General features: G+C 38.0%; 1 protein-coding gene across 1 annotated transcript in view; it reads right to left on the bottom strand.

Annotated features, from left to right (window-relative positions):
• The window catches only part of OPHN1 (oligophrenin 1), a 414,559-nt gene that overhangs the window by 214,550 nt on the left and 185,035 nt on the right, over positions 1 to 14,974 (bottom strand). The window contains exons 8-10 of the mRNA XM_054695894.1: positions 12,885 to 12,989; positions 11,005 to 11,134; positions 8,512 to 8,612 (exon numbers count right to left, since the gene is read on the bottom strand). Coding sequence (XP_054551869.1) covers positions 8,512 to 8,612; positions 11,005 to 11,134; positions 12,885 to 12,989 — 336 coding nt within the window. The remainder of the gene's footprint in view (positions 1 to 8,511; positions 8,613 to 11,004; positions 11,135 to 12,884; positions 12,990 to 14,974) is intronic.

Genomic DNA, 14,974 nt, shown 5'->3' with positions numbered 1-14,974 from the left:
AATCCTTTCTTATTTCATATAAACAAGCCACACAAGAGAGATATTCCATGGAATAAACTAGCAAGAGAGTGGGAAATCTATCCAATTTTTCTCCAAATTCTATCTACGTAAATTGGGTCTTAATGTACCACTTTCTTTCTTTCCTTTTTCTTATTGAGGTAACATTGGCTACCAATTCCACATATGATTTAGGGGAACAGGTTCACACCTCATCAGATGTGTGTTACGACAACACACCCGCCACCAAAGCAGCAAAGTCCTTTACTCTAGACCACTGGGGTTCTTTCCCCACCTTAATTCCCACCCCCTCTCTATAGCAGCCTGAGTTCTGCAGTCATATTTCTAGGGTTTGGTTTAGTTTAGTTTTGTTACTTCCTTTTTGCTTTGTGTCTCTATACTCCACATAAGTGAAATAATCTTATGTTTGTCTTTCTCCTCCTGACTTATATCACTTACCATAATCCTCTCCAGTTCTACACATGCTGTTGCAAATGGCAAGTTTCACCTTTTTTTAATAGTTGAGTACTATTCCATTGTGGGTATATATACCACCTCTTTGTAATCCACTCCTCTGTTGTTGGGCACTTAGGTTGTTTCTGTAATTTGGCTATTGTAAATAGTGCATGTACCATTTTCCATGCTAACAAGAGAAAATTGCAGTACCTCTAACAATTTGTAAAAAATAGAAATTCTTAAAATCATGCCCTTTTCAGTTTGTCAGACTATCAGCTTTAATTTTAAGAAATAAGGGGGAAGGAAGGAGGGAGGGGTGAAGGACGGGAGAATATATGTGTATAAGAGATAAGATTAAGTTCTTCCAAGTGAATCAACTATTTTTCTGTGTGTTAATATCATCTTCACATTTTGGAGAGTTCATGAAGGTTTGGATGACAGAAAAGAAGCATTAACTATTTAAAGATATTTGAGAATTACAATGAATTGGGGATAGTGGTTTTTCCAATTTTAAGCAATTTTGGTGTGAACATAAACTGCATACATTTGTAATCTTTTTGAATTAGTGCTTTCATATTGTTTGGATAAATACTTAGGAGTGGTATATCAGGGTCATATTATATTTCTATTATTTCTTTTCTTTTTTTTTGCATTTTTTTAATAATAAATTTTATTTTTATATTCCCCATACAGTTGCAACCCCCCCCCTTTCTGATCCCAATCCCTCCCCTCCCGCCCCCCACCCCCCAAAAAGTGTCTCTGTTTCATAGTTTTTTGTTGATTCTGATTTTCACTTTCTTATAGTTATTCATTTTCCTGGTCCCTTATTTAAGTTTTCGAGATTCCTGCTATGAGTGAGACCATCCGGTATTTTCTTTTCTTTTTGGCTTATTTCGCTGAGCATGATCCCTTCCAGCGCCATCCATGTTGCTGCAAATTGCATGTGCTTATCTTTTTTGAATGCTGAGTAATATTCCATGGTGTATATGTACCACATCTTCTTGATCCAGTCATCTATTTTGGAGCATTTGGGTTGTTTCCAAAGCTTAGCTATTGTAAACAGTGCTGCTATAAACATAGGGGTGCAGGTGTTCATTGGAATTGATGTTTCTGTGTCCTTTGGGTAGATACCTAGGAGTGGAATTGCTGGATCATATGGAAGCTCTATGTTTAGTAGGTCCAGAAATCTCCACACAGCTCTCCATAGTGGTTGGACCAGTTTGCACTCCCACCAACAGTGCATAAGAGTACCTTTTTTTCCACACCCTCGCCAACATTTGTTGTTGCTAGATTTTTTAATATGTGCCATTCTCACTGGTGTAAGATGGTATCTCATGGTAGTTTTGATTTGCATTTCCCTGATTACAAGTGATGTTGAACATTTTTTCATATGCCTGTTGGCCATTTGCATTTCCTCTTGAGAGAAGTTTCTTTTTAGCTCTTCTGCCCATTTTTTGACTGGATTATTTTCTTTGTTGTTGTTGAGTCTCATCAGCTCTTTGCAGATTTTTGTGATCAGTCCTTTATCATTAGTGTTGGGTGCAAAAATGTTCTCCAAGTTGGTGGGGTTTCTCTTTGTCTTTGTTATTGTCTCTTTTGCTGTGCAGAAGCTCTTTAATTTGATGTAGCCCCAGCTATTAATCTTTGCCTTCACTATCAATGCTTTGGGTGATGTGTCTATAAAGATGTCTTTGATGTGCAAATCATGTAGTGTTTCGCCTATATTTCCTTCTATATATTTTATGGTTTCAGGTCTTATGTCTAGTTCTTTAATCCATTTTGAGTTGATTTTCGTGTACGGTGTGAGGTAGTGGTCAAGCTTCATTCTTTTGCATGTAGCGACCCAGTTTTCCCAGCACCATTTATTGAACAAATTTTCTTTGCTCCGATGAATAGTCTTCGCTCCTTTGTCAAAGATTAGTTGACCATAGATCTGTGGGTTTATTTCTGGATTTTCTATTCGATTCCATTGGTCTGTATGACTGTTCTTGTTCCAATACCATGCAGTTTTGATGATTATGGCTTTGTAGTAGAGTTTGAAGTCTGGGAGTGTGATGCCTCCATTCCCTTCTTTCTTTTTCAGGAAAGCTTTGGCAATTCGGTTTTTTTTTGTGATTCCATATGAATTTCATCAATAATTGTTCTATTTCTTTAAAGAATGACATTGAAATTTTGATTGGAATAGCATTGAATCTGTATATTGCTTTTGGTAGGATGGCCATTTTAATAATGTTTATTCTTCCAATCCATGAGCAAGGGATGTATTTCCATTTCTTTGTGTCTTCTTCTATTTCTTTTAACAGTGTTTTATAGTTTTCTTTGTAAAGGTCCTTTACCTCCTTTGTTAGATTTATTCCCAAATATTTGATTTTTTTGGTTTCAATAATAAAAGGGATGGTTTTATTGATTTCTTCTTCTTCAGATTTATTGTTTGTGTATAGGAAGGCTACTGACTTTTGGGTGTTGATTTTGTATCCTGCCACTTTACTGAACTGATTGATGAGTTGAATTAATTTTTCTGTGGTGTTTTTGGGGTTCTCTATGTATATTATCATATCATCTGCAAATAGTGATAGTTTGACTTCTTCTTTTCCTATTTGCATTCCTTGTATGTATTTCTCTTGTCTTATTGCTCTGGCTAGGACTTCCAGTATTATATTGAAAAGCAGTGGTGAGAGTGGACATCCTTGTCTTGTTCCAGATCTTAATGGAATTGCTTTCAGCTTTTCACCATTGAGAATGATACTGGCTGTTTGCTTGTCATAGATGGCCTTTATGATGTTGAGGTATGTTCCTTGTATCCCAAGAATTTCAAGGGCTTTTATCATGAATGGGTGTTCCACTTTGTCGAAAGCTTTCTCAGCATCGATTGATATTATCATATGGTTTTTATATTTCTTTTTGTTGATGTGTTGGATAACATTGATTGATTTTCGGATGTTAAACCATACTTGTGTCCCTGGAATGAATCCTACTTGGTCGTGGTGAATTATCTTATGGATACATTGTTGGATTCTGATAGCTAAAATTTTGTTGAGATTTTTGCATCAGTGTTCATTAGGGAAATTGGCCTGTAGTTTTCCTTTTTTGTGTTATCCTTATTCGGTTTTGGTATTAGTGTAATGTTGGCTTCATAGAACGTGTTCGGTATTGTCTCTTCCTTCTCAATATTTTAGAAAAGTTTGTGAAGGATAGGCACCAATTCATCTCTGAATGTTTGGTAGAATTAATTTGTAAATCCATCGGGTCCTGGGCTTTTGATTTTGGGGAGGTTTTTGATTACCATTTAAATTTCGCTAGTTGTAATTGGTCTGTTTAGGTGTTCTATTTCTTCTTTATCTAGCTTTGGGTGATTGTAGAGTTGTAGGAATTTGTCCATCTCCTCTAGATTGTTGAACTTGTTTCCATATAACTCTTCATAGTAGTTACTGATTATTCTTTTTATTTCTGCTGTGTCCGTTGAGATTTCTCCTCTTTCATTTCTGATCCTGTTTATTTGTGCTTTCTCCCTTTTTTCCTTTGTGAGCCTGGCGGGGGTTTGTCTATTTTATTGATTTTTTCGAAGAACCAGCTCTTGGTTTCATTAATCTTTTGGATTGTTTTTTTATTTTCAATTTCATTTATTTCTGCTCTGGTTTTTATTATTTCTTTTCTTCTACTGGTTTTGGTTTTTTTTTGTTGTTGTTCTTATTCTAGATCTTTGAGCTTCGAGATTAGGTTGTTTCTTTGAGTTCTTTCTTGTTTCTTGATGTGAGCTTCTATTGCTATATATTTTCCTCTCATTACTGCTTTTGCTGCTTCCCATACATTTAGGATATTGGTGTCCTCCTTGTCATTCAATTAAAAGAATTTTTTATTTTCCTCTTTGATCTCCTCATTAGTCCAGTGGTCTTCCAATAGTGTGGTTTTTAGTCTCCATGAGGTAGGAAAGTTCCTTGCCTTCTTTTTATGGTTTATTTCTAGCTTGATGCCTTCATGGTCAAAAAAGATGGTTGGTATGATTTCAATCTTGGTGTATCTGTTGATGTTTGTCTTGTGCCCCAGTATGTGATCGATCCTGGAGAATGATCCGTGTGCACTTGAGAAAAATGTGCACTCTGTTTTTTGGGGGTTTAGTGTTCTATAGATGTCTGTTAAGCCCAAATGCTCTAGGTCCTTATTTAGAGCTTTAATTTCTTTACTTATTTTTTGTCTTGTTGATCTATCCATTGTTGATAGTGGTGTGTTGAAGTCTCCCACTACGTATGTGTTTTCTCTGATGTCTGTTTTCAGAGAGGACAACAGTTGTCTGATATATTTTGGTGCTCCTTCGTTTGGTGAGTATATGTTAATGAGTGTTATTTCTTCTTGAAATATTGTCCCCTTGATCATAATGTAGTGACCATTGGGGTCTCTTTTTATTTTTTTGAGTTTGAAGTCTGTTTTATCTGATATAAGTATAGCTGTTCCTGCTTTCTTTTTTGCTCCATTTGCTTGTAGGATTGTTTTCCAACCTTTAACTTTGAGTCTATTTTTATCTTTTGTAGCTAAATGTGTTTCCTGCAGACAGCAAAAGGTTGGGTTTTGTTTCTTAATCCAGGCTGCAACTCTGTGTCTTTTTATTGAAGAGTTTAGTCCATTTACATTTAGAGTTAATATTGATATCTTAGCATCTGTATTTGCCATTGTGTTTGTCTTTCCTGTGATTTTATTTATTTATTCTTTTAATAACTTTTTTTTTGGCCTTCTTTCGTTGTTATTCGTCCCTCTGAGGTTCTAGCTTTAGAATTCCTTGTAGTATTTTTTGCAGTGGGGGTTTAGTCTTAATGAAATTCCAGAGTTTCTGTTTGTCTGGGAAGGTCCTTATTCTTTCTTCATAGAGGAAGGATAGCTTTGCGGGACAGATTATTCTTGGTTGGCATCTGTTTTCTTGGATTCTGTTGACTATGTCCCTCCACTCTCTCCTTGCACGTAGTGTTTCCTCAGAGAAGTCCGATGTCAGCCTGATTGGTTTTCCTTTGAATGTTATCTATTTCTTCCCGCTTGCCAGCTTCATTATTTTTTCCTTGTCCTGGATTCTTGGGAGCTTTACTATTATGTGTCTTGCTGTATTTTTTCTTTCATCGTGGAAGTTTGGTGTTCTACTTGCTTCTTGTATATCAATTTTCAGCTCCTTCTTCACATTTGGGAAGTTCTCTTCAGTTATCTCCTGGAATATTTTCTCTGTTCCTACATCTCTCTCCTCTCCTTCTGGTATTCCTATAACTCTTATATTTCCTTTCCTCATGGAGTCAGATAGTTCCCGAAGTCTTTCTTCAGTCTCTTTCCTTTTCTGTTTAGGTTCTTTTTATTTCTGTGTCTTCAAGAGTACTTATTCGTTCTTCCATTTCATCTATTCTGCTTCCATTGCTTTTCCCACAGAGTTCTTTAGTTCCTCCATTAATTCTTTGATCTCCTGTGGTTCTTTTGCTTCCCTCTTTACGGACTCAATTTCATTCTTCTGATCTTTGATTATTTTTCTCATATAATTGTTTTCCTTTATGACTTCTGTCAGTTTTTTAATCACAGCAATTTTAAATTCTCTTTCTGGAAGTCTCAGAAGTTCTTCCAAGTTACTGTCGTTGTAATCTGGAGGGTGGTTTTCTTTTTGTGGTGTGCTTTTTTTACTGAGGAGTTGTTAGGTTGCGTGTGGTTCTTCTACTCCCTACTGTCTGTTTTCTAATTTGTCGTATGCATTGGGACACTGTGTTGCTCGGACTGGCCGGCATCTTGGGTGAACTTCTCCGCTCCCCTCTGGCTCCTCCAGGAGCCATCTCTGGCTTCTGAGGGAGCTTTCTGCGGGTTTCAGGCAGTCTTTACTGAAGAAATGTCCCTGATCTAAAATGGCGACGCGGGACTCAGTCCCTGCGCTTCCGGTCTCAGGCACACTCTTCTGTGTGCCCGGTCTGCCCCGGCCGTGGGTGCCTGTTCCCTCTGTGGGCTCAGACTGCTGGTCGGAAGGGGCCTGGCGTGGGCTAACTTCCCATCTGGCCACTGTCTCCTCCGGGAGCCTTCTGCCCTTTTCAAGCAGTCTTAAGAAATTTCCTGTTCTATGGGGTGTTAGTGACTTTTTTTTCCTGGTCGCTAGGTGGCGCCAGAGATCTCACCTATTGTCCTTTGGGGGTTGTTTTTCGCCTCCCCCCATCCCGTGGGACCGGGAACAGAGTGGGAATGGTAGGGTAAACCTCAACGGCTTTGGGGTGCTGTGTCTGCCTTGTGCCCCACCGTCGTGGAGAACCCACACCCTGAATTTCATGCCCCGGGTCTCAGTTCCAAAGCCCTCAGGTCCAGGACGCGGGCTGTAGCCCAGTTCAGTGGCGCGGGAATGGCGCCTTTTGTACCCCGCTCCTGTGCCCGGGCGCCTGGTTCCTGCCTACTCAGTGAGGGACTTTCACCCCAGTGAGGACCTCCGCCCGCGCATCTCCCCGCAAGCCTAGGTCGCAGTCGCGGGGACCTGTGCAGCCGCGATCCCGATCTGAGTTGGCTTTTCAAGTGTGCCAAGCGTGCAGCTTTTCCGCGCAAGCTTACTGGCCGGCCCGGGGCTGTTTGCGCGTCTCCTCCAGAGTCTCTTTGTTCTTCTCTAATGGCGCCCGGAGCTGTTCGCTCACAGCCGTGGTCAATCCTGCAGGGTTCTCCACAGCTCCCGTTCACGGGGTGTGGTGGATGCAATAGTTCCTTTCCACTCACAGTCCCGCTTGCTGCCTAGTTTGTTTTTATTGGTCGTTTTAATTTGTTTTTTTCCTCCTCTCTGCTGGTAGGAGAGTGCCGACTCTGTGGGTGGGGGAGGGGAGCAGGGTTCTGCGCTTTCCTCCCTTCTGGTCCTCTTTTATGGCAACTTTCTTCTTCAGGTAGTTTGCTGGAGTCGTCCGTTTATCTTCCCTGTCCCAGTTCTCACTGGGACCTGCCGCTTTTCCTCCCTATTAACTTTTTTTAATGGGAGATCTTACTGGCAGCGTCTCCTCGCCGCCATGTTGCTCCGCCCCCTTCCTCTATTTTTTATTTTCTTAGGAAATATTCACATCATTTTCCATAGTGGCTATCCAAATTACATTCCCACCAAATGTGTACTACAGCTTCTTTTTGTTCAACCCCTTGACAGTATTTTTTGTTTGTTTGTTTCCAATCTTTTGTATCTAGCACATTCTGTGAAGTGGTAGCTCATTGGCCAAGACCCTGAAACAACCTAAATGTCCACTGACAGATGAATGGATAAAGCAGCTGCAGAACAAATATATATACATATATTCAATGGAATACAACTCAACTATTCAGAAAGATGAAAGTTAGCCATCTGTGACAATATGGATGGAATCTGAGATGGTTCTATAAGTGAAATAAGTCAGAAAATGAAAGACTTACTGGATCATTTCATTGATATATGGATAATAGATAAACAAAGCAAGCAAACTAATAAAACATAAGAAAGATAACTCTTACTCTGAGAATAATAGAGTGATGACCAGAAGAAGGGAGAGGAAGGAAAGTGGTAGAAATAGGTAGAGGGGGTTCAATTTGATAGTGTGAATGACCTTAGAACTTTTTTCTAGATACAGTAAAGTGTACACCTACAAGATTTGAAGCTGTACACCCAAGTTTATATAGTATTGTAAATCAATAAAATTTTATTTTAAAATAAGAAATTTAGAAAATAATTTATATTTGAAACTCTTGTTACTTAAAGGATTTGATGTTAGAGCCTTTTCGAAAGCAAGTAGCACTCCCCTCTGATTCATTCATTCATATTTCGTTTGTACAATGTGACAGGTACTGTAAATGTGATAGGTACAATGTGACAAGTAATTTTAAAAATGGTCTCAAAGAGCACAGGCACTTTCAGAGGGTTGGATGTAATTAACAGTTTTCTCACTCAACTTGAGTACTATCTCGCCCAATGCAAACTTAGACCAAGAAGAACAAATCAAGTAATGGCTTCACATGATAGTATTGTACTTGATTCTTTGATACTCCGTCAATAAACATAATTTTCTGAGATGCAGTTACAGATCAATCTCCGAAAATATGGCACTCAAAAGAACTGACCTGTTTAGCACCTGGCTTCTGCTCCATTGGCGTCATGGTGAGTGTTTTGGTCTCTTTCTCATATTGGCAGTAGTATTTCACCCAGGATATTCCCAAAGCCCCTACAAAGATAGGCAATAGTGAGTTGCCACAATAAATCTTTTTGGATGCATAGTCAGCACCCCCCTAAGCAGAAGATGGGCACAGCTTCATCTACATGGTTATGCCCCAGATACAGGACTACCCTTCCCTTAAACTCCTGCTCCGTAGTGCCAATTTCCTACCGCACATATGGAGAGTTTAACCCTCATCAACTGCTTTCCACATCTGCTCTAGCTTTCTCCACACCACTCTCTGTCATGTTTCCTATGAATGGTACCACTAAACATCCTGTTGCATGAGATGAAAACATGCAACTGTTATCTTCTGCTCCTTTCCTGTAACCTACCCCATTTGATTGATGTTTGGGTACTGCTTATTCAATCTCCTACAGGTCTGTCCTTTAGTTACCTCCTCTTCTCCATTTTTTTAAAGTCTTTTTTTTTTTTTTAAGATTTATTTATTTATTTATTTATACAAGCACTGGGTACATTCAGAAGCATGGGAGGGTGAGAGAATTCACTAGAGCCAGAGCAATGAGTAGAACAGGCAGAAGGACCAAAGTACACTGCTGAGGGGAGCAGCGGGCATGGCAGGAGAGGTCTGGGCGCCATGTGGGACCCTTGACGGCGGCCGGGGATTGAACTGGCACTGCAGAAGCTGTGGGCAGCTTCGCTGCCGAGCGCTCACCGCTGCACCACTGGGGAGGCCCTTTTTTTTAAGTTTTATAAGCTATTTCAAACAAAACAAAAATTCACAATTTTCCAATTAATAATTTCAGTGGCTTTCTCTCTGGCTTCCCTCATCTCAAATCATCCCATTCCAATCCATTATCCATGCTTCACCTAGAAAAATGTTTTTAAAATATATTTCTATTTACATCATGCCTTTTACTATAAACCACCCAGGACTTCCCCACTCTCTCCAGACTTTTTAGCCTGGCACACAAAGCCCTTCATAATGTGACCATATTTGCTTTTCCAGCTTTTTCTTTTGCCACCGTCACCCCTATGATCCTGTCTCATTGAATTACTTTCAGCTACCAAACAAATAGGTGGTCATATAATTTACAATCTAATTCAAGGTCTATTTAAGAGAGAATTTGGCACTAATGATAATTACAATAGAACAACAGGTATGAACCAGGATCATTCTTGGCAACTAAAAAACTTACATGTCCTACAAATAAACCTACAAATAAACTTCATGTCCACATACCTCTGTGCCTTTACTCACACAATGGTACACACTTGTAATTTTCCTTCCCTTTTTCATTATCTGTCGAACTCACAATCAAAATTCAAATTCCAGTTCATATATCATTTCCTCAATGAACTGATATAAGGCAAAAGTACTGTTCTACACATTTCATTATATTAATTGATACATCTGTCAGCCTTGTCAAACTGTGAAAGGTAAGAAGAATAAAGTAGCCACTTAAACACCCTAATATGCACAGGATGAACCCCCAAAACAACTAATTATCCATCCTGAAATATCAATAGCAATGAGATTGAGAAATTCTGCAATGCAGAGTTGAAGAGATAAACTTGAACATGGGAGAACACATCTTTAAAACCATCAGAAGTTACTCCTCTAAGGGAGGTGAAGTATAATAATGCCACTGAGTGGATTGCAGTGATTTTTACAGCTGGTAACCACTGGATCTGCTTTTCCTAACCTCTGGATATCCTACTCCCCAAAAGCAATAATCCTGGACACATAATAAATCAAAGGTTTTGGGGACATTGGGTCATAAGGAAAATCAAATAACACATATAGGTTTATATAATGTTATTTACAAGGTAGGAAAATGTGAATCCTCTGCAATATTCAGTAAATGGATGAGTAACCTCATCTTCCCTTGTTGGTAAAGAAAAATATAACTGACCTGCCCAATGAAATCATGATGTCTGTTTAGTGCTTTATTAGCAACCATATGATTCTAAGGCAGTGAAGGATAATGGATATACTGATAGGAGCACAGGTTTTGGCATTTCACATAACTGAATTTAATCTTAGGTCTGCTACATGATTGTTGGGTGACTTTCAATGCTAAGCTTTCTAACTCTTGGTGGCATCATGTGGAAAATGGATCTGATAATATTTTCGAATATTAAAGAACTTAGTGTGATGCCTGGCACATAGGAGGTATAACAAATTGTTTTTCAGCATCCTTTCTGGTACCACCATTTTACACCAACCAGTGAGCAGAATGATTAAACAATTAACAATCCCCACTTTGAATCTCCAATCTCTCACTCTGTTTTATTTTCAGTATTCCCAGGCTGCTCTCTAAAGAGTTGTAGTTTTCTGGGGTCTGTGAGCAATATGTGTGTCTGCAGTTTGGAGAGTTAAAGTGGCAATAGTACAAGCCTACTGAAACCCAGAGGGTAGCCCTGTATTCCCACACACATTTCTCTTGTGTATAGAGATAGCCTTCAATAGTTGGCTGTCCTGGAAGCTTGCATGTCTGGGGAGCTTCTTTCATCCTTTTTTTAAGCTCTTCCATCTCTTCCCGGGTACTGGAGAAATGATTTCTTGTCTGTCAAGACATCATCATCATCATCATCAACAACAACAACAACAACATCATAACAAATAAGCATTTATTAGTCAGAGACCCAGATAGAGTTTTCATGGTTGATATTGTGTACTACAACATAGCAACAAACAGGTTTTGAATTGCCTAGTAACTAGAAACAAATTGTATGGTGTTTAATAGCACTAAAGGCTAAAAGGAAAATAGAAAACTAAATAGCAATGTTTTCAGAAAGCCTCATGTGGGAGAGACCTCTTTTCTATTGGGAAACCTATAAAGTTCCAAAGAATAAGGATTCCTAATATTCTGAGCACCAGTTTGACCCCTACTTCACAAAAAGAAGGTTCCCAAAGATAACACTATCAAGGCAACATCTGACTTCTGACTCAAGGTCTGCCTATATGACTGTTAATCAAATTCTGGTCACTAGGATAAACTATGTGAGAGGGTGCGCTCTTTGAACATAGGTGAATTAACATTTTAGTTTCTATTCTCGTAAATAATAAAAGCTAATGGTAAAAAATATTTTTAAACTATACAACTAAAAGACAATGACAAAACACAATTTGAACTGTGAATATGAAAATCACTAGAAATAGTTCTTTGTTAAGTCTCAAGATTGTGACATAAATATCGGTGAAGGTAGTGATCTGGTCTGCCCAATCTAGTTTGGCCTACTCTATTAATATGATTGCCATATATACACAAACACAGACTTTTTGTTAAACTCACATCTGTCAAGTTATATTTGGTGAAAGATTCAAGTAATTATCCTGGGTATAGAAAGATTTTGTAAATAAGCAGAATGTAGGAGCCTTAAATTTCTGCTAAAGAAGATTACCCAGGAAGAAGAAGCATACCCAGAATGAAAAACAATAACAAGTTTAAATTTAGATGCTCTAAAACAACCATGTAAAGTTTATTTCCACTGCAACTTACCAGCCTTTATCTAAAAATATATCTACAAATTTCAGACAATGTAACAACTAATCCCTTCTCTGACTCTATTAGGAGGTCAACTGTTCCACTTTGTTATTCTTTAAAAATATTGGTCTTAATTCTGTTGTAGCATTTACCACTAAAGGATTTATGATTTATCTGTGTTTATTTCTCCCTCATCCAAGAGACTGCATATTACTTCAAGACATTAAAAACTAATATGCTTTATTATAGTATGTCCAGTGTCATTGGCAATGCATCCACTAAACATGGGTTAAATAAATGAATGATAAAAAGAATGTATTGACAAGAATGGGACGGTTGTGCCTATATGCCCATATAAGAACCAGTATAGAAAAAGATGTTGATAAAAACTTTGAAAATAATTTAATGCTAATAATAAGTAGTGAGAAATGGAAGAGAAGGGAAAATGGGCATTCATAGTAATGACTCCCGCAATGAGAATGTCTTGACTAGGAGCTAAGTAGCATAAGACATGTGTTTAAGCAAGTCTGTCACTAGGTTTCGATATGGGATAGAGGCAACAAATTAACAACACTAATAAATTTTGATAGATAGAGATATTGATGGGTCGGAGGGTGGGTTTGAATAACTATGGGTCTCAAAACCAGAGAGAGTTGAAACTGCAAAAGCAAAAACAATCCATCAAAACAATATATTAGTGATGATGCATACCAGTGTGTTCTGACAAATTGGGTTGGTGGGATAACCTAGAATTTCAAGGCCCATGTCACTGGGGTCAAAATTTAATAGGAATGCAAAGACAGATTGCAAAATCCAGATACAAACTCACATTCTGTAAACTTAGCTGGAGCTGCTGTTTGTAAGGGAGGAAATCCTGTGTGAGCTCCACAGTCAAGCTGTTGGAAATGAAGAGGCTATGAAGAAAGGCCAAGACCTAGAGAACACATGCAAAAATAATTTTATCACCATCACCTCATTAATCAAATACAGGAAACAGAAGGACAAAAAAAAAAAAAGAAACTCTCCACAGTGTTTGCCAGTATAGTGTTAAAAGCAGTCATGCAACCAAAAACAGATCTATATATAGGTATTTATACTGGACTCAGTTCCAAAAACTAAGAACTACAACTACAAATTTATTCAATCAGGATCTTTTTAAATAGCACATAAAGTCATTCATATTTTGGACAGTATGGAAATAGACTGGCAATATATTAGCCTCAAAATTGGCACAGATTATATGCCTGATAAATACTTGAATAAAATGACAATCAAATTGATAAATGAATGAATAAGATTTTGCATATTAATGAAAACTGTCATAATAGTTAAAAACCAAAGGAATCTGAACCCATTTTCAAATTAGAAATATTTTAGGAGGGTTGCAGAAGACATGCAAATGATCTATAAATATTCAAAATATTCAACCCCTTTAAACAAAATAAAATATGATTTTCATCTATCAAAAACAGAATGCTGTGTTAATTCAAACAAGGAGCACTTCCTCTTTGCCTTTGGAGTCATAACTGTAGGAAGATTTAAATTTAAGGCTGCTTAATTGTTTTTTCTCTATGTCTACACCATGAGAATGCACTTTTCACAAAGACAGAAGTTGAATCAGTCTTCTTCAGGATAGGGTACCCAGTATCAAACACTGCACCAAGCACTTAACCAAACCTCAGTAATTGTTTGTTGTATAAATTTAAAAAATACCTGTTTGTACATATACATATATAAATTTATACAAATATGAACATAGATACATATGATCACAAAATTACATGTTCACATGCAATGTGTAAATGCAAATACACACAAGCACACATGTATACACATATCCATATCCACAAACATTCACAAATAGACAAAGAATTTTATAGATAAATACAATATTTGGGAAGAAAAGTGCCACAATTTTAACAGTGATTATCTCTGCACAGGAGATTTGCTACTTTTTATTTGTTTTTCCTGAAATTTGTTCTTACTTTTCAACAAAAGGAATATGATGATAGAAAAGTTACTAATTAGGGTCTCCCCTGGTGGCGCAGCAGTTGAGCGCTGGGCTGCGAAGCTGCCTGTAGCCTCTGCAGCACCGGTTAGATCCCCGGCCGCCAGGCGAGGGGGCCCACATGGCGCCACAGACCTCTCCTGCTGCACCTCTCAGCAGTGTATTTCATCAGTCTGCCTGTTCTGTTCCCTGCTCTGGCTCTGGTGAATTCTCTCACCCTCCCATGCTTCTGACTGTACCCAGGGCTTGTATAAATAAAAAAAAACAAATCTTAAAAAAAAAAAAAAACTTAAAAAAAAGTTACTAATCAATATACTAATCAAATCAAAGCATATCATCTTTTTTATTGAATTAAGGAAATTTAAGTGGAAAAATAAAGAAGATAGAAATAAAAATAATTGTCTCTTTGCCGCATTGACTACAAGAATGAGACCATTCTCAGCAGACTGTCAACATATACATCTCCTTGAAGGAGATGTCTAGTGGTTTACATGGTTCTATCCATTTGTGTGACTTATTAATAAGATCTAGTGCAGCTTCCACTACTACTTCATGAAAAACAAAAAAGCTATTGGAAGTAGATATTAAATTATTTCAGCAATCCCTGCCACATCTACTGAGAGAACGAAATCCATTCTCAGCAATCAGACTGTGGGCATTCCAGAATATGTCAACACCCCCCTAAAGGGTTGCACTGATACTGTGAAGGGAACCAGAGGCACCCTACCGATGGGCTTTAATCACATCAATGTCGAATTGGGTCTCCTTAGAAAGAAAAAGAAGAGGATCCAGGTTGACAAAAGAAGTTGGGTTTTGTTCACAGTGTTATTCAGGAGAATGGGTCTCTTGTTGAAAGCAAAAAATTCCTGAGAGAAAAATACATTCAGAGGGCTTAGCTGAGAGCAGAAGTT

Source organism: Talpa occidentalis, unplaced genomic scaffold (genome assembly GCF_014898055.3).
Source record: "Talpa occidentalis isolate TD23 unplaced genomic scaffold, MPIMG_talOcc4v2.1 talOcc4.15, whole genome shotgun sequence".
NCBI lineage: Eukaryota > Metazoa > Chordata > Mammalia > Eulipotyphla > Talpidae > Talpa > Talpa occidentalis.
This window is presented reverse-complemented; position numbering and strand designations above follow the sequence as displayed.